This window comes from Syngnathus scovelli, chromosome 3 (assembly GCF_024217435.2).
Source record: "Syngnathus scovelli strain Florida chromosome 3, RoL_Ssco_1.2, whole genome shotgun sequence".
NCBI lineage: Eukaryota > Metazoa > Chordata > Actinopteri > Syngnathiformes > Syngnathidae > Syngnathus > Syngnathus scovelli.
The window spans coordinates 16,159,749-16,178,941 of record NC_090849.1 but is presented as its reverse complement, the minus strand read 5'-3'; the positions used below and the strand labels follow the sequence as shown (position 1 = coordinate 16,178,941).

Genomic DNA, 19,193 nt, shown 5'->3' with positions numbered 1-19,193 from the left:
TCAGACTATCGGACTGATATAGGAAAATATTAAGTCATCACATTCATTGGTTTGATATCAATAAAAATGGGAAAAAAAACTTACGTAAGTGCATATATGTATCGTGTGTAGTATAAAAAAAGTTATTGGTATTGGTGGAAAATAAGAATAATTATGCATCCCTTGGTTGTATAATTTTAAAATCTTTGTGCAAGTCGAAAGTGATAACATTCACAAAATGAGCAAAAAAAAAATAAAAAAATCACAGTATGAAGTTAAATAAATGTATTTTGTCCTTATTAAAAATGGCATTTATTTTGATTATCTCGTTAGGAGGTGTGTGGTACTTTGCGGCCCCCCAGTACCATTGATAAAAAAAATAATTGTGGCCCCCTCCATTTAAACTGCCTATCCCTGGTGCACAATTTCATTTGATTAATATAATATATTCAGACATTATACATAATTATATTATATATATAATATTTATAACTGGCATTCCTCTTGTTGTCATATTTGTAAACGAGTTTTTTTTGTTGTATCTAATAATATGAAACATATATAATTAGATAAATGTATTGTTGTATATTATACTGTACAGTATGGTGAGTAATCACTGCTCAACACAGTAGATTTTCTGACTATTCTTCCAGTTTCTAAAGTCTACAAAGTGTCTGGACTGGTCCAGATGATCATCGTAGGGAGCAAACAGATACAGGAGATTCAAGGTCCAGTAAAGATAAAGAGAGTTTACATTATTCAGAATTTGGTAAGGGCACATACATCAGGCCTTTGTTTTTCAAAATACATGAAATCAAATGGCAGAAAATTATAACAAACAATGATGGAAAAAAAAATACCAGGTTAAAAAAAGTGTGCTTTTTACAATATATGGACATATGTGGACAGGTCAAGATATTTTTAGAGAAATTTCGGCCACTAGTCTATAGTTTTGTTTTTGTTGTGACAACCTTTATAATTACTTTCATTTTCACATCTAGAAAGGTGTCCCAAAATGTATGTCCATACAGTGTAGGAGAAAGAAAAGAGGAAAAAATACAAGGCCACAAACAAGCATCCAATAGTCTAAAGGTGCAAAGTGCATGCACTGTGTGATGTTGACAGCAAAAAAAAAAAAAAAGAAAGAAATCACAACCATGCAAGGCAATAGCTGATATGATGAGGACTTTGTTCAACATGCTTTTCATGACTGTGTCCTCCTTCCTTCCTTCTCCTCATCGTCCCATCTCACCTGCAGTCCCAGACGGACTCGCTTGGTGACCGCCGTCTCGGGAAACGTCGCCTGGACCAGCGGCACCAGTTTGCTCATCAACGAACCTCCTTCGGGGCCTATCAGGTCGCTCTCTTGCTGGACCCGAGACACGACGGCAAAATAAAGCGGGAAGTCGGTTGAGATGATGCGGCGAATTCGCTTCTTCACGAGTTCCTCCTGACTTTCCAAGTCTGTGCGGATAAGAAAATGAAATGATTGGCCGCGGTCATGCGTGAAGACCTTCATCGGGGGAAACATTCTTACCCTCGTCCATCCCATTGAGGATTGTTTCAAGAACCTCATCACCATAGCGATTGCGATGTTCTTTCCACACAGATCCATTCTCACTCCTCAGCACCACAAGCTCGCGGTCGCCACGACTCAGAGCAGCAAAGTGAGGGATCTCAACAATCACTGGTCTGTCACACAGGATTAGCAAATACATAATTTTATAAAAACGTCCTCACGCATAATTTTACCATTTTATGAAAAATGTATTTCTGTAATCTTCTGTCCAACCAAAGAAATCAAATCAAAACTCCAGTTTCAGCCCATTTCCCTCAAATAGTAGGTTTTAGAAAATAATCTATTGTTCTAATTAATTTTATTGCAATGTCAGACCTGAAAAAATATTTTATCAGAACTTTTGCTTGTGGAAAATGTCCAAAGTGAATTGCTTCCTCACCCAAGAAACTGCATGCCAGCTGGGCCGAGGGAGATTATTCTGCTGGCCAGGCCCTCTCCCTCCACAAGCGGAGGTGGGCTGGTAAGCTTCTGCGGCTTTACCAGGCGGCAGGTGATGCGGGTGGGAGCCGCACATGTTCTTGGGGGGATGATAACCCGCAGACCGTTGTGCCTGCTGCCTCGCATTGAGCCGCCACGGGCATCCACCATGAAACTGACCAGAAACCTGTTGTTGGACCCAAACACATTCTTTTCACATACTGATCACAGTTTAGGGTTGTAAAACGTTTTGCCGAACTGACCCTGTGTGAATGGGACTGGCGACTGGGCTGACGTTGTCTGATGTTTCAGTTGCCGGGCTGCTGGGAATCAGAGAATCTTCATCGTACTCTTTTGGCAGTGGGAGTGGAGTGTGCTAAAGACAGAAAAAACAACCCAAACCAAAGCTGCAATAAACATCTGAATTTAGATTAAAAACATCCTATCATGTCAAATACGTTAATGTATGTGCTCAACCTGATCGAGCTCGTGTTCTTTCAGGATTACAGTCTCGGGTGAAACACGTGGAATCCTGGGAATGGCTGGAGAGTAATTTCTGTTGTTCAAGAAACAAACAAACAAACCAAAAAGTCAGACTGAGATTGTTTTGCTGTTGCTCCCCCCTGGTGTTTTTATTTCTCAAGTGGTAAGTAAACAGTCTATGTTGGGTCCCCCGCTATCGAGTTTGTCTGTCTGCCCTGCTTCCCAGCCCCCTTACGCTGTGCCCAGCCCTCTCTCGTACTCCAGTGATTTCTTGGGGGAGAGGAAATCGTCATCATGGTCTTTCATGTCATCCATCTTCATGTACCTGGCCCCTTCTGTCCCCAGGAGCTCCTCTCCTTCATAGAATAACATGCCAAAGAGAGCGAACAGACCGAGGTCAGGTTGGTCAAACCGCAAAAAGGGGAAGAGAGAGAAAGAGAGAAAAGGGCAAGGTGTTAATCAGCCGTCCGAAGGGTTAGACATCATGGAAACCAGGCAAGATGAAGCATGAATGATGTGGATGTGCACAGTCACTTGTTAACACAATTAACAACATCACAACACTTCAACAATGACAATGTTTTATGAAAGACCAACTCATCCAAATTTGAGGACTCAAGAGAACAAGAATGATTACACATTTAAGATGATTACTCTAACACAGTCTTCACAACGGAAAGCAAGCCAGCAGAATCTAATGTGAGTAAAGTTAATTACTTACCCCCACAAAACAGCCCATTTGTGTTTAGCTCACAAGTAATGAATAAAAACAATTATTTTTTACCATGTCAGCTATTTTTTTTTGCCCTCTGAAAAAAGTGCACAGTTCACTGGTTAATACGGATTATTACATCACGAGAGACCTGGAGCCTGTCTTGCATATGTGTGTTGTCACATGTAATGAATATTTTAAATGTCCACTAAGCTACCTTCTATATTTAGAGCAACAAAATACTAGATACTAGAACTGTGCACCAATCGGTACTAACTTGAATAGAGATGCAAATCGACAGAAAATAAATTCAGAATCATTCAAGTGAGAATGAATCATATTGTTATATGTATTTGTGTCACCGATATGTTTGCATGACAATGTGTGTGACGCGTATACAGTACGCATGTGGGGGGGAATCTTCAAGCATGACACCCAGAAACATTAACGTGCGTATAGAAATGTTTTGCTGTCCTACAACAAGTGTTCAATGTTGCAGAAGTAAATTTAGGTGTGATGAAAATAACACTAACATGATTCACTTGTATTACATAATGGTACACAACATAAGTCCATGCAAATGCGTTCCCCACCACAAACATTCAAGTTAGTGAATGAGTGCTATTGCAAAGACATATAAAGGTTAAGAGTGTGGCTATGCGCACATGGCAGCGAGATATCACAGTGAACGCCAGCACAGACAAGAGAGCAGAAGATAACAATGGAGAGGGTGAGCTTGAAATGGAAAAACACACTGTACTTCATTACGGCAACCTCCCAATGGGAGGGGATAAAAAGACATGCATACCTAAAGTTAGCTGTGCAAGTCCTAAAAAAGGTACAGAAGAGTAAAACATGAATAACCGAGAGGTCCAGTTCAATATATTCATCGTACAGTGAACCTGTTAAAAAAAAAAAAAAAAAGATATTTAACTGACTACTCTGGTGTCGTACCTTCATCTTCGGACACATCCAGTATCTCATCCACTGTTTCTGGAAAACTCATACGGTGTTTTTCTGTGGTAGTCTAAAGGGCAGAGAAAACATTGAAATAATCTGACCATGTCTATCTTGCACCAAGATTTCCAAACATCTCACCATGGAAACAGTTTCCTCAGTCACAAGCTTTAGCACATCAATCACAGAGATGTAGCCCAGCCTCTTGGCAATGGAGAGCGCTGACGTCCCATTCTAAAAGGCACACAATGATCACATGATAGTAACGTTTCATTAAGGAGAAGGTGCTGCCATGCTCACCGTGGTGGTCTCGTTCGGCTGTGCTCCATGCTTCAGCAGCAGTGTTACAATGTCTGTGTGTCCTTGCTGAGCGGCCTGGTGCAGGGGAGTGTAACCGAGCTAGACAAGATAAGAAAGCCGTCATCGGCATCAATTTATTTCTGACTTCCTTAGTGCACTTATGACAGACAAATGACATCAAGCTGTTATTCCCTGAAGGATACATTGCATCTGTGCCTTTAAAGCGTCACATTGCTTACAACCATTCATTAAAAAAAATAAATACTGTAGACTCATATCTGAAGATGTTTGTTCTCCGCTGACACGGAAACCTGATTGAAATGAATTTCCTGGACATTGTGTTCATAAAGCATTTCATATAAAAATGAATGCTGACAGAATGTTCCTGGCCACATTCCAGGCAAATCTTTTATTCAGGCTTCGCTTTGACCTTCCCGAAATGTCCACAGGAAGTCCTCTGTCAAATCCTCTGCAATCATTTGCATGTGCATAGATAAATACACTTTATTAATCCTGGGAGATTAAATGAGGACACACAAGTACAGTGTATACAATTTGCAGTTGATACGTGGCAATTCTGTATATACACAAAGAGTAATAGCTATCTAGTGTAGGGTATAAGAGTACTATGAATTCATTGTCCAAATGAGTTCATTTACAGCAGTGCGGCTATAAAACTGCTGCAGATGAATTTCATAACCAGAAGGAGGAGCTCACCCGTGTTTTGCTGTTGACGTTGGCCTGTTGCTGCAGCAGGAACTTCACCATTTTGATGTTGCCATAGTGACACGCTACATGGAGAGGTGTGTAGCCCATCTGAGATGACACATTTACAACCAATGACTTTTAACATAAAATCCAACCTAACGGTTTAAAAATGGCTGACCTTCAATCATAGTTGACATTTCATGCATATGCACACTGATTTTTGTATTCTTCACTCTATATTTTGGGTTCCTGAGACATGAGTACATATGGTAGTGGGGGAAAATTCATTTTCTAAAGGGATGACGTATGTACCTTATATATACTATGATGGAATAAATTGCATAAGATGATATGCAAATGTATCAGCGGTTTGTCATTAAGAAATGAAAGTTGTCTGACAAACAATATGTTCAGCGATCTAAAAAACATCTATTTTTATGTTTGATTGTGACTTCAGAATGACCTTGCAAGGACTGGTAAAAGATTATGGACAGGCTGGATGCGGGACATCATTTCCAGATCCGATCTATGGTCTATTAGTGACAAAACAACCATGACCTTGAGTACAGTAACAATGTGGAAGTGCAATGAGTCAAGCCTATTGTATGTCAGTAATCCACGAGGATATTGGGCTCTAGAGATGTGAATCAAGCTTCTGATTGATACAAAAGATCGATTTTCAGAAACCTTACCCTTGTAGCAGCATAGACCGATGCGCCTTGCTTCACTAGGATGTCAGCAATGCCAACGTGTCCCTCCTGTGCCACAAGATGGAGGGGTGACAATCCGCTCTGTGTGGAGGGGAAAAAAAAAAGAAGTCATACACATTTTAAATCACATTAGCACAAACATGTCTAAATGCTCTTCTTGCCTTGTTGCCAAGGTTGACATTCGCCTGTTTGGAGATGAGCAGAGAGACCATGTCGGGCCTTCCTTCCTGCGAGGCCAGGTGGAGAGGCGTGACTCCCTGTAGAGACTCAGCATTGGCTGAAGCTCCATACTGCAACAGGCTGTTAGCCACCTCCATCTGATTCTGCTTGGCTGCAATGTGCAAGGCGGTGTAGCCGTTCTAAATACAAATGAAAAATGAGTCAAATATCATCAATTACATGAATTGTATGAAGGTACTGTACCCTGGCTGCACTGTGTGGGGAACCCCCTTTGCTGACGAGCAGATTGACAACATCCAGGTTGTTGTGATGCACAGCGACATGCAGTGGAGTCAGACCATTCTGCAAAAATGTATTCTGAAGTGATTGTTTTGTACAAATCATTATATTTACTCTAAACTTCAGTGTTTCTTGCCTTCCCAGCAGCATTAGGGTTAGCTCCTCTCTCCAGCAACAGCTCAGCCACATCCACCTTGCCGTACTTGGACGCCACATGAAGCGGAGTAAAGCCTTTCTGCACAGACCCATTAAGAAATGGATTTTAACAATTGGAAAACAAAACAAAAATGGCTTTGCAACGTACCTTTGTCATTTTAGTTTGCTGTGCGTCCATGTCCAGCAGGATACGCACAGTTTGAGCGTGGCCCTCCCGGGAAGCGATGTGGAGAGGCGTGTGTCCTGCTGTGGTTGTGGAATTTGGTTTGGCTTTGTGCTCTAACAGCAGTTTCACAATCTCCTTGTGGCCCATTCGAGACGCACAATGCAGAGGCGTTTGGTCATCCTAGCAAAGGTGGTAAAAGATGATTTGAAATGTAATTGGCTGCTTCCTTGTGGTGTTTAGCTCAACAATATTAAAGTTGCTGCTTCAATGTTTGGCAAACAAACTTATGTAAAGTTCTACCTTGGCTTTGGCATCCACTGGTGCTGCATTCTGTAGCAAAAACTCTGCCACCTCAAAGTGTCCTGCCCGGGAAGCCATATGGAGGGGAGTTTCAACTTTCTGCCCACGCACACATAAATGACACATACACACATCAAGTCCATAATCAATATTGATAAATGTACACTTTTCCAAAAACATCATCATTCAGGTGCTCTTACGCAGCTTAGTTAAGAATATAACTCACCACATTAGAAGCGCTGGGTGAAGCTCCTTTCTGCAACAGGATCTTCACAATGTTGAGGTGGCCCATGAAAGACGCCACATGCAAGGGTGTCAAGCCAGACTATTTCAAAAGAATGGAGCTTTAGAAGGATTGTGGTCATACTATACAGTACAACACAATTGTTTGATTCTTTTATTCGATGGTTCTTCATTTCATGAGTCAAACACCTTACCTCAGTCACGGCCTCTAGCGATGCTGCGTGTTTGAGCAGAAGATCCATCACACGCATGTGGTTCTTTTTACAGGCAATATGCAAGGGAGTAAAACCATTCTGAAAATAGGAAAATTGTTTAAATTCACATCCATTTTGAGTTTTATGGTCTTATGTTTTATGAGCACTGACCAGTGCCCGAGAGTTGGGTTTGGCGCCCTTGTCAAGCAGAACTTTTGCCATTCGGTGGTGTCCACAGTGTGCGGCCACATGTAGAGGTGTCAGGTGGTCCAGCGTGATGTCATCAATGTCTGCGTTATACTGTAGAAGCTGCTTGACACAGTCTACGTGGTCCCCTTGTGCTGACATGTGGATTGGAGACAGGCCATTCTGGAAAAATAAATGTTGATATTTGAGTCCCTTGCAAAATAGCAGACTATACTTTAATACTACATAAAAAAAAAAATGTTAGTTTCATTTTGCTTTCAAAAAAGGTCAGCATAGTTCTCTACTCAAAATGCATTACCTTGGTCTTGGCCTGGATGGGGGCTCCGTTGTCAAGAAGAATTTCTATTATTCTGACGTGACCATTTCTGGCTGCACAGTGCAGAGGAGTGAGCTCATCCTGGAGCGAGATACTTTCTATTAGTGGCAGTGAAAAGCATGGAGTGAATCCAAGCCTACGATAAGATGCGGCACCTTGGTCTTGGCATCTATTTGTGCCCCTCTATCCAGGAGGAGTCGGACCATGATCACGTTCCCTCGTCTGGATGCGATGTGCAGAGGCGTAATCCCATTCTATAGAAATATATACATGCAAATTAGATACATGCATGAAATGAGTGGAAAAACAACAACGCACATGAGCAGACATTGTTCTATCATTCACACAGCACTGCTGGAAGAGATACAGAAGCAAAATTGTTTCAAAATGTGTGGAAGGACAAAAAAAATGCATCCGCCATGATAAACTGCGTTTCACTGAATTCTATACCTTTGGGGTGAAATTGACATTCGCTCCTCTGTTGAGAAGAAGTTGAGCAACGTTCAAGTTTTCATAGTGTGCGGCAATGTGGAGGGGCGTGAATCCAGTCTGCAAGGACAACAAAGCTCGACTTATTTGCCACTCATTGAATGGATTATCTTAACACGAGCAACATCGCATACCTTGCTGAGCACATCGGGGTTTGGGTCATTCTGCAGAAGCACCGCAGCTGTGCGTGTATCGTCATTGCGTGCCGCAATGTGCAGCGCCGGGAGGCGGACCTTCCCCTTGGTGCCGTAGTTGATGAGCAGGGCTACAATATTTTCATGGCCCTGCTGGAGAGCCACGGCCAGAGGAGTGAATCCATCCTGTAGAAGAGCAGACACCCAGAAACCTGATTGATTGCACACATACAATCAGAGCAAGTGTCAGCAAGTGAAAGCTGATGAGCGCACAACACGATGGTTTGACAGGATCAGCGGGATAGCATTGAGCAGATTTGTCAGATTACTGACAGAAAACGTCGTTTGTTCTTTGATACCTCAGTTGGAATGCTCTGATTAGCCCCGTTCTCCAGAAGAAACTTCACAACCTCTAGATGGTTTTCTTGTGCAGCCATGTAGAGTGGAGTGAAACCCTTCTGTCTCAGAAATAAACATACACACACGCACACAAGCACGCACAACAGAGATGCCAAAAGCGAGATAGAAAGTTACAGATACACACACACACACACGAGGATGCACACTAATACACAGAAATATTGAAGCAAAGACACGTGTGAACATCGCTATTGTCAGAACAATACAATGGTCTCACAGTAGGCGCCGGATTGAAAAGCAGCTGAGAGGGAAAGCACACAGCATGGGGCCTCACCTGGGACTGAGCATTGACGTTGGCCCCGTAATTAACCAGCTCCGTGACGACCTGCTCCTGCCCTGCCAGAGCTGCAATGTGCAGGGCCGTATTTCCTTTCTGGGTAAACACATACACATAGCAATGAAAGTGCATAAACAGCTACAGTGAGACAAGATGTTCAAAATTTTGAACAATTTGGTCATTCTGTGCGCGTACATCATACTGGAAGTGTAGATAATAATCTTGTCTGTAAGTATTCTGCACCAAAAGCAATTTATATACAGTGGGTTGCATCACAATGAGTTTGATTGGCTTGTAACTCAGTCTGTAACCAATTCAACTTTATTTACAAAGAACTTTAAAACCACCACAGCTGCATTCAAAGTGCTGAACATAAAGTATAAATAAATAAAAACAAACGGGATGAGTCAAAAGCCAAAAGATAAAAGGTGTTTGAGTTTTAGAGATGGACAGTGAGGAGAAAGAAAAAATTTGATTGGTTGTTAGAGCGGTAAAGGTTTGCTTCCATGTTTTATTTAACTCAACTTTATCTGTAAGGTTCACCCTTTAATCAATATGCCATTAATTTTATGATGTGGTTTCAGGACATGACCTTCTTCATGCTAATTAGCTAATATAACAGTACCTGGATTTCTATAACGCTGGGAGGTGTCCTGCACATGCATTTCATCAAAATGGTAAAAATGCTGTTGTTGCGGACAGACTGCTGTTGTGTTACCTTTGTAGTAGTCTCCAGTACAATTCCATTGTGAAGTAATTCCAGCACCATTTTGACATGGCCTTCTTTTGAGGCCAGGTGAAGCCCATTGAGCCCATTCTGAGGGAAAAATCCATTTTATCATGAAGGGATTACACAATGATTCCCTAAACAACAAATCATAATGACATCAACAAGGCAGACACTTGTATATAAACCATGCATGATAAAAAAAAATTGTTTGCTAACACAGAAGCTGAAACCCTCAAACCAGAGCAGGCCATTACTTACACAGAACACCACAGATCATTAGCAAAAAACAAAGTCTACAAAGATGAAAATGAGAATGAAATCATTTTCATTTGATCAATGATCATGACAGCAGAAGGAGCGGACGGCGGCAGAGGTGGAGGAGGACTGGAGCGAGATGGCAGGCCGCTGGTCTCGTGGCTGGGAAGAATACAAGCCGTGTGGGATAGGTCTGACCTCACACAGCCTTCCTTCAGCCGCACAGGACATGTGAGGTTGGACCTTTCCCGCACCACTGATATTATTCCTCTGAGTGGAGAGACCACAGCAGACCATCACTCTACTGCAAACACAGGAGAGCGGTGTGGAAGGAGGAAGATGCAAAAAAAATGAGGGCGACTTAAATAAGGAACACACTAAAACGGGGGGTGCTGTTGTTGGGTGGAGAGAGAAAGGAAAACAGAGTGAAGCAGTGTGCTGGTGAGCAAGCCATTCTCAAGACACCACCATCACCACAGTTTAGACCCCCCTTGCACCCAAAATAGTACACTAGCAGACAGAATGGCAATGCATCATGTAAAAGTCACAACCAGCAATTTGTATCATCTGAGGCTCTATTTTCGTAGACAGCGTACACGCGGCGTATGGCGCCATCTTGATTTCGGTGCCTGGCCTCATTGTCAACCGTGAGTGCACACACATCATGCAGAAAAAGGCAAATGTTCCATAATTTTGAAGCCTCTTGGGGATTATTCTTAATCATTCAAATATGACAAGGTGATTAAACAATCTTCGCTGTAATGTGCCAAATTTTTAAGAATTTTTAACTTTCACATTACAGGGACTTCAACACACTGAGCAAAAAGTAAATAAGAGTGAAAGTAACACATTTTTAAATATATAATAAAAAATGGCAAGACAGTTTTTAAATGTTTTAAATGCATTTCCATTTGTGTTACAGTGGATAAAATGAACTAAGTGCATTTGTTATAAGGTGTCTTTGTTGTTGAGGTCTTTCTAAAAAGTATAACATGATGTTGAAGGAAGATTGTGACAAAGTGTGACGGCACTCATACACACACATTATGTTTTTGGTGACGTTACAAGTGCTTGAGGGCAGCGGTCCGTGGCCTATTACCACGAAGAGCAAGCGTCAGATAAAAGGATGTGGGATGAAAGAGGTGGAGGCAAAGAAGACACCATTTGCCCATTTATCACCTGCCCTGGAGGCCTGAGCATGCATATACAATACATGGCAGAGTGCAATGGCACAAAAAACTATAATAGTGCATGGATTACTGCACTCATCATGCAGACCGAAAATTTAAATTCAAAACACAGAGCATCTAAGGCGGCGGAGGCAACAATCCAGCAGGTCACACATTCTAGGTCATTTCTCTTAAGACTTTGAAAGTGGAAACAGAGAGTGGCTCCATTTGCAAAATTTCATTATAAGCAAATCCTGAAAATGGAGCTCCTGCAACTCTCACCTGATTGGCTGTATTTATATCAATGCCATTCTTAATGTGTTCCAGAGCCTTGTCCAAGTTGCCAGAACGGGCCGCTCGGAGAAAACTGTTTCCAGCGTCGGCCTGCAAACACAACCGACAAAAAGGAGAGGAGGGAGGGATACGGGGTAAAGTAAAGGACACACAAAGAAGAGGAATAAAGAGGAAAATAGAGAAAGACAGTTGGGTTAAGGATTGGGACTGTTCAAAATGACCTATTGGCTTTCCGCTCATTTTATTCCTCGCTTAAGATCCTTCTGTTTTTTGATAGTGCATTTTGAAATATCTGCACTAAGAAAGAAGTGCATTGAATGCTGTGATAGGCGGGTGATCTAATTTTACCCAAGTGGGATAGTTCAATGGAAGTTTATTGGAAAAGTAAACAAATTTTGTTGCAGTTGTATCCAGGCGGGCATTTTGTGATCTTGGGTACTTATGAGGTTTGATGTATGAGTCTAATGAAAAGTGCCAAAATGTTGAATGAAAAGAATTTAGCGCAACCCCAAAGCAAAGACAATCTAAGTCCAAGGTATGTACCATTCCGTTCACATTTGTAATGTTTCCACCCAAAATACATTGAGTTGAGTAAAAAGGTGTTTGGCAGTTGCACGGCATAGCCATTGTCTCTTAAAGCAACAGCAAGTTTTTTTTATGATGCATGTTTTGCTTGTGTACATATCACTCCTGGACAGCCGGGGGTGCTGTTCAAACATGATCACTCATGCAGCATCTAAATGAGCAGAAGCAAGAAAGAACACAACCTGACTGCGGCAAACTCTGCAGCCTCTCATCTCATTTGCATAATCTCCTCTCTTGCCCGCCATATTCCTCCTCCCCACCTTACTATCCATCTAAAGCCAGCGGTCAGTCAAACTACTCGTTCAGCGATGCATTCATTCGAACCGGACAACACTTAATGCTACATCACACACACACTGCTTTTGCTCTCTTTCAACTTCAGTGCCTTAAGCTTTGTCATTTTTTGTTGCAGCATGTTAGTCCTCTTTTGACAGAGGCACTGAGCTTGATTTAAAAAAAAAAAAAAAAGTGAAAGGCTCCACATGCCTGCAGGAGAGGCATTGCAACAAACGACACAACAGAGGCTCAGCATGACTCTAATGGCAAAGCATAGTGCAAAGACAGGTCACTTGAGAAAAAAACAGTTGGAGTGATTGTACTTGGAAAAGGAAAATGAAAAAAAACCAAAAGCTGCTTCCAGCTAAAACACTTCCTGGATTAATCGTATGCACAACACACTCCTTGTTCCTGACAAAAAAATATACCAACACTTACTCTTGGTGGATAGTTCAAAATAAAGCATTTAGAGCTGCATAAATCGTCTTCCTTTGTGTGAGCACGTTGACCCTGCTGAGCCACTTGCCCGAGTCAGTCACTCTGACAAATTTTTACTCGTTTCCAAACTTGATCAAGAACCATGATTAGAAAAAAAGAAAAAAAAAAAGAATCGAAAATCTTTAGTAGAACAATCGGGTTGATTATATCTGGGATGGTTGAGCTAGTGAAGCAAGCAAAACCAGTATTCTAAATGTGTAAAACTGTTCATTCTAAGCCATAAAATGCACCCGGGACAACAGAGTGGCATTCTGTTGCATGAAATGTTTGAAAAGTGCCATGGTGACACCAGAAACATCCTGTCATCACTGCGGGAACAAACACAGCTGATGCAGGCACACATCCACCATGGAGACACCTTAGAGACCTCCCAAACAAGAGCTCATGGCACAGCTTGCCGACAGAGCTGAATGTTAATAACACGTTAATGACAAACAAACTTTCTCACCAAAGCAAAGCGTTTTCATCTGCATGGGTATCTGCTTGCGTCAAGAACATGTGTGCGCACTGAGATAAGGATGAGTGAACTCCACCCATTTCTAAAGTCAGAAATAAACTGACACGCAGAGCAACACCCTTGAAACGTTTTGAAAATGTTGCTTGCTGGGAGGGCCAAGGCATGATTTAGATGAATGTGTTGCTCCCTGATTATTCCCACGGAAAGGACACGCTTCACACTCTAGCGCTGAGCAAAGCTGTGTGAGCCAATTAATCATTCTATTTGTAGAGAAAGAAACAAGATACAATAAACTGCTCCACAGCTCCCCCATAAACAAGTGCGACATTGCAATTGCACGCAGTTGAGTAATGCTAATGAGGACGTGCTTGGCGTAAGAGAAGGCAAAATTAAATTAAAACACCGGAGGATACAATTTTTCTGAGCAAAATGGACCGCTATCAACTCCCCACCACCTTCTTTCTGCTCTGCTGGTGCTGCAGCAGTCAGAAATGACATCACCCCCTCGCCGGTGGACTGCAGTGTTTGAAAGCTCGCCGTTTTGTGTGCGTGTGTGTGCAAGATCAACATCCACGTCTCCCTCTGAAATGGATGACTACATCCGAAGAATCTCCAGCTTTTACAAAGCCCTAATTGTGTCGCTGAGCGCATAAACAGAGAAACACAAAGTCGATTATTTGAGATAATAGAATCAACGTTTGTGGACTGCAAATAACATAGTAATTGTAGACATTTGCATTTGAGAATGGACCTTTCTTACTTGTCTCTGATGTTCATTCAGAATCATATTAATATATTATCAAGTAATGCAATGCACGTAATACCGCTAACTGACTATTAGCAGCTCGACTCATCCCAGAGATTGCTGGTTTAATCCACATCTCTTTTCTCACAGTCTAAATACGTTGGCCTCGGTAAAGGAAATCAAGCTAGGGATTAAACTAGGACCTTGTTACCAGTGCAACAGGGAGTTAAATCCTTTAGCTCTTCCACAGAATGTCAATGGAAGAATATCACTGCCAAACATTCGGATACTGTTTCAGTGAACCTCAGCTGAATTCTCGGCTTGTATATTTGCGCTCATCCTTCTTTTTGGATTTAATCATACATCTTTGAAGCCTTCCTGATAATCTCAATTTGAATGCCCAATTGGCTTGAAAAATAGTGTCTACATGAACCCCAACAGAGTGGGATGGGACTGTTTCTATACAGTTTACAGGAAGATGGAGCAGCGGATATGAAAATTCCTGCAGAGTACTTAAACAGCTATTTCATCATCCTTTTCTGCTGACTTGCATTTGTTCAATAAATTGATTGTCTTTCTCGGGCTTTTTCCCCTTTAGCCTCCTACATCTCTGCTTTCGTCTCTCAGGCTGATCCATCAGATTGCGAGCTGGTTCCGGATGCAGAGACGTACGTAGTAAGTGTTGACTCAGTCAGTTGGAGGCCCGTGGGACCGCTCTCTGCATCGGGCACATTTACAGAAAGCGAGCGAGCGAGCGAGCACGCCTATGAAGCGGTTACAATGTTGCACTCAACACGTTTGTCAGCATAGAAAACTGTGCTCCAAAAATGACAAAGCACCATCTCCGTCTTTATTATTTACTTTCTCACTTTACTTATTGATCAGATAGCTGTCCCTGCTTCACCCACACTGCTTTTAGATAAAGTGACATTGTTGTTGACAATCTTTGAGCAGATGAAAATAATGATTGAAGCCATCGTGTTTTGGAGCTCATAAATAGGAGCTATGGTAAACACAATGTACACAGTAGCTCGCTCTAATTAAGTACACATCATTATCTTCTAATGACCGGATGACTGATCTGCAACCTAACAGCTTTGAGCTGCCAAGGTTGTATCATTAGTGTGAATAAACAAAATCTATCAGGTTGCACTTGCAGCAAAACCCAGTGAAGTAAATTACAGTTATCGCACATAAAATTTCACAATAATTCAGCAAAGGCCAGAATTTATCGACATGCTGCATTGTGGATATTTGCTTTGGGGCAAAATTACAAGTTGCACAGTGTAAACTGGACGCAATTCATTTTCAGACCTACAAAGAACGGAACTCTACCTGGATTTCGATAACTCCTCTCTCTAATGACTTACATGCAAGCTGAAACAGTTGTTTGTGATTCTGTTGGCTCTCTGGATTATAAAGTCTATAAAGTGTTCAGTAAAGTTACTCTGAATGGATTCAATTAATTGACCAGCTAATTAGTCGCTGACCTCCAGTTTACTTACCCGGCTAATCCTAGTTGACATCATAGGATTGGAACATCAAATAAAGGAACAAGTGAAGTCAAAAACAAGACTACTCACATGTACACTAATCTTTGAGGCGCACACAACACACTTGCATAGATAATTCTGAGCAATCGGGAAACCTCCCATTTTGCAATAGTGGTTCTCATTTCAATAACTTTGATTAAAAACTCCTTTTTAAAGTGAGCACTGAATAAACAATTTGGCTCATGCTTTTAACAACTACCAAATCTGTGTAAGGCATTGACAGAAACCAAGAGAAAGTGGCAGGTTCAACTAACATCGCAGGTAAAAGTTTTTGCAACCTTTCTGATTTCCTTGCTCAATCACTTTGTCAGACAGAAGGTAAATTAAAGATGGAAATTGTTTGGGGAACAAGACAAGGGCAGTCTTTTAAACGGAAGATAGTAGGAAACCTGAATATGAAGAGTTGTTGGATAAAGTCAATTAAAACTGAGAGCCCAGCAGATATAATTGGACCTCTGGCAGATACTTATCTGAGAAAATATTTGGGTGACCATAGTACTAAATGGCCAAAAAGAGGCAGAAGAGGAAGTAAAACGTACTCACTCGGAAAGTGATGGTCTTGACCGGCATGCCTGTTGGCCCTCCACTGCCTTTCTTATGTTCTGTTTCTCCCAAATTGAAAGATGTCTTTCAAATGTCACCATGCAGGGCACGCCGATCCCCGTCCGACGTAAACACAAGCACACACACCCACACAGGCGCGCACACTTCAGTAAGCTGGACCCGGCCGGCTTGGTGGGTGGAGAGATGGGGGGAGGGTGGGGTAAGGGGCCCAGGGTTTTATCTCTGCAGGAATGTTGCCTGTATCTAAAGACACACATTTTACTAGCCAGCAAAAACCAATGAGCACTGCAAACCCTCAACAAGAATCTCCTACCTACTGTACATCCTTGGTAAATGATTTTAGTTTTGCCCAGAGGAATTTCCGCCCAACTTTTCACCCAGATCTTTGAGTTCCAACCTTGCCCTCATCCTCCACCCTGACACTCCAGACTCTGCTCTGCTTTCTACCTCACATACCCTCCACCATTCAAGATTTGGTTGCACCATCACCTCCACTTTATCCCTCCTTTCTCTTGTCCTGTCTCCCCGACATGTCACGCCCATCTCTGCGTCCCCTGTATGTTTTGTGACAGCTACACAATCATTTGTTCACGGACCATAAATAGACCAAAATAGACTTACTGTGGAAAATGGGTGTTTTTTTTTCTCTTAGGGGTGGGGGGGGTGCAGATCTGTTTCAGTTTGTGAGGTGACTTACAGTGACAAAGCGCTTGGCGAAGGGGTTGCTGCCACCACCCTATGACAATGGGCCAGACACTCGGCTTGGGGGGGGGCATAAAGGGGGCCAGCCCCTCAAAAGGCCCTGCCTCCTTTAATAAAGCGTCCGTCATTCCTTAGTTGAAAAGGCTCTCTTTTCTCTACCTCTCCCCTCCTCGCTGCCTCTCCTGGCTAAATGCTGGGAAAAGCACATCACTGCCAAAACCATGCAGAGAGATAAATGCTGAGGAGAGGGACCAAGAAGGGGGGCTACGTAGAAAGACGGCTATATAGAACTTGGTAGCACCAGACCGTAACCTGGGAAAAAAAACACTAGATGGGACATCTTTCCTGTCCATACTAAAAGTAGTGAGGACCACACTACTGCAAAATAGTAATCTCAATCTGCTACACCGCCATCCAGTTCAGCTGAGAAAAAGATCATCAATGTCTATAATAAACCTTTGGGGGAGTTAAAATAAACCAAGACACACTCCAGTTTGGTGGTAGAGTTGATTTAGATTTGGGACAGACGTGGCCTCTGCACCCGATGTCGGGTCCGCCCTGTTGACAAGATAAAGGGCTTCGGCTGTCCACGTGTGCTGCTTGTAGCGATTATATTGCCTTTGTCCTGAGGTGCCGGACAGGCTCAGTGAAGAATCAACATCAATAATGACCATTTCTCAGTTGTTTTGCCTCAACTCACATTCCTTTAACCATCAGTATATCTTAGAATAAGGAATATCTGCTCTAAAAGTACCCTGCAAGATAATTAACAGCCAAATAAAGTAAAATACAGGTGATGCAAACAAATATTCTGTTTTCATTTAGCCTGTCTGAAAGGGTAAAAAAAAAAAACGTATGTATGTTAGGACGCATCATTACACACACACTAAATGACAATGATGTTGAGAGCTTTCCTGAATTTGCGAAGCTCTGTGGGAGAAACATTTCAAGGTATTAGAAACACAGTGTGAAAAGAAAAAGATGGCGTAAGATGTGTCATCAGTGGTCCGGGCTTCCATTAGTTTTCCTAAGTGGACAGACAGCGATCGGGAAATAGAGGGCAGAGCGAAGTGAATACGTACGTCTTCACATGTCTTGATATTGAGCACAATCTGAGAAAATTAACTCAGCTTCAAAGAACTGCGAATGAGTCGGCAACAGACAGCATCTGCTCGCAGATCATCAAATCTTCGTATTAGGCTGGGAAATGACGAAACCCAAATATGATGCCTGGCAAAAGGGATAAAATCACCAGTCTGAGAGGATGTTCACTCAGTTGTTTAAATTTGGGGCCAAACGGTCCATTTGTGGCACGCAGAATGATAGTTTGATGATTTTTTTTTTTAATTACTTGTTGGTGACCATAGCTCATGACAGCTTTTGGCGAACATAATTTTGCAAAGACACAAGTGGAAGGAAGAGATCTTCTGTTACCCAGTCACCTCTTGTTCAATATATGTGATCAAGGCAAAAGGTTGGCGAGTCAGGAGTTAGAATGTTTTCTTGTTGTGCACCCTGACATGTCTTGAATGCACAGAAAAGGAAATGAAGGAATCAGATTGTCATGACTCAACTACAGTGGACATGCTGAGGAGATGAGAGAAAGGATCTGCTCACCAATCTTGATCCCAATCTTAAAAAGTGCTAAGATTTTGATCTCAATAATAAAGACTGAGAAGATTAGATTTTCGACTTTGTTTTGAATGCTTGAACCATATTTTGTGGAATATTTGATGACACACCCACACTCCATCTCCAATTGAGTTTGAGCCTTCATCCAACCTGCATGCTGAGTGAGCGAGCTTCTTGTTTCTCACCTGTCAGGGAAAAGGTCTCATTAAACCATCATTGCACAGACAGATCTTAATTACAGGGAAAATCATCCAAACCATTTGGCTCAAAAGTTTTGATTCAGTTCGTTTGTTCTGTTTACACAACTTTTTTTTTAAATTGTGAGCATTTAGTAAAGATGGCGCCACGCGTGGTTACGGCAATCCTATTGCAGAGGTGCGTGTCCTGCTTCGTAAACCTCTCCAGTTGGATATAAAGTGACAGAAGCAACACCCTCCAGAGATACCGGTAACGAATCTTGATATCTATACCGCAATATTCCGATACATAAAATGGACGACTTGGAATTAAAACTATCTTGAAGTCAC

The 19,193-nt window shown here is 42.0% G+C and overlaps 1 protein-coding gene across 5 annotated transcripts in view; it reads right to left on the bottom strand.

Moving 5' to 3' along the window:
- ank1a (ankyrin 1, erythrocytic a) overlaps positions 1–19,193 on the bottom strand; it is a 62,197-nt gene that overhangs the window by 16,258 nt on the left and 26,746 nt on the right. Inside the window, exons 1-30 of one of the 5 annotated variants that reach the window (XM_049762254.2) lie at positions 16,646–19,091; positions 16,312–16,575; positions 11,643–11,744; positions 9,925–10,023; positions 9,204–9,302; positions 8,869–8,967; positions 8,510–8,695; positions 8,337–8,435; positions 8,042–8,140; positions 7,869–7,967; positions 7,535–7,732; positions 7,364–7,462; positions 7,153–7,251; positions 6,927–7,025; positions 6,609–6,806; positions 6,441–6,539; positions 6,269–6,367; positions 6,007–6,204; positions 5,828–5,926; positions 5,145–5,243; positions 4,428–4,526; positions 4,269–4,361; positions 4,125–4,197; positions 3,979–3,999; positions 2,694–2,814; positions 2,453–2,531; positions 2,239–2,351; positions 1,938–2,162; positions 1,517–1,671; positions 1,232–1,443 (exon numbers count right to left, since the gene is read on the bottom strand). In XM_049762254.2, the coding sequence (XP_049618211.1) occupies positions 1,232–1,443; positions 1,517–1,671; positions 1,938–2,162; positions 2,239–2,351; positions 2,453–2,531; positions 2,694–2,814; positions 3,979–3,999; positions 4,125–4,197; positions 4,269–4,361; positions 4,428–4,526; positions 5,145–5,243; positions 5,828–5,926; positions 6,007–6,204; positions 6,269–6,367; positions 6,441–6,539; positions 6,609–6,806; positions 6,927–7,025; positions 7,153–7,251; positions 7,364–7,462; positions 7,535–7,732; positions 7,869–7,967; positions 8,042–8,140; positions 8,337–8,435; positions 8,510–8,695; positions 8,869–8,967; positions 9,204–9,302; positions 9,925–10,023; positions 11,643–11,744; positions 16,312–16,338 (3,387 nt within the window). In that variant the 5' untranslated portion in view covers positions 16,339–16,575; positions 16,646–19,091. Of the gene's footprint in view, positions 1–1,231; positions 1,444–1,516; positions 1,672–1,937; positions 2,163–2,238; positions 2,352–2,452; positions 2,532–2,693; positions 2,815–3,978; positions 4,000–4,124; positions 4,198–4,268; positions 4,362–4,427; positions 4,527–5,144; positions 5,244–5,827; positions 5,927–6,006; positions 6,205–6,268; positions 6,368–6,440; positions 6,540–6,608; positions 6,807–6,926; positions 7,026–7,152; positions 7,252–7,363; positions 7,463–7,534; positions 7,733–7,868; positions 7,968–8,041; positions 8,141–8,336; positions 8,436–8,509; positions 8,696–8,868; positions 9,075–9,203; positions 9,303–9,924; positions 10,024–11,642; positions 11,745–15,720; positions 16,261–16,307; positions 16,576–16,645; positions 19,092–19,193 lie in introns of those variants that run through there. The other 4 variants (XM_068650097.1, XM_049762255.2, XM_049762253.2 and 1 more) reach the window with 4 other exon arrangements.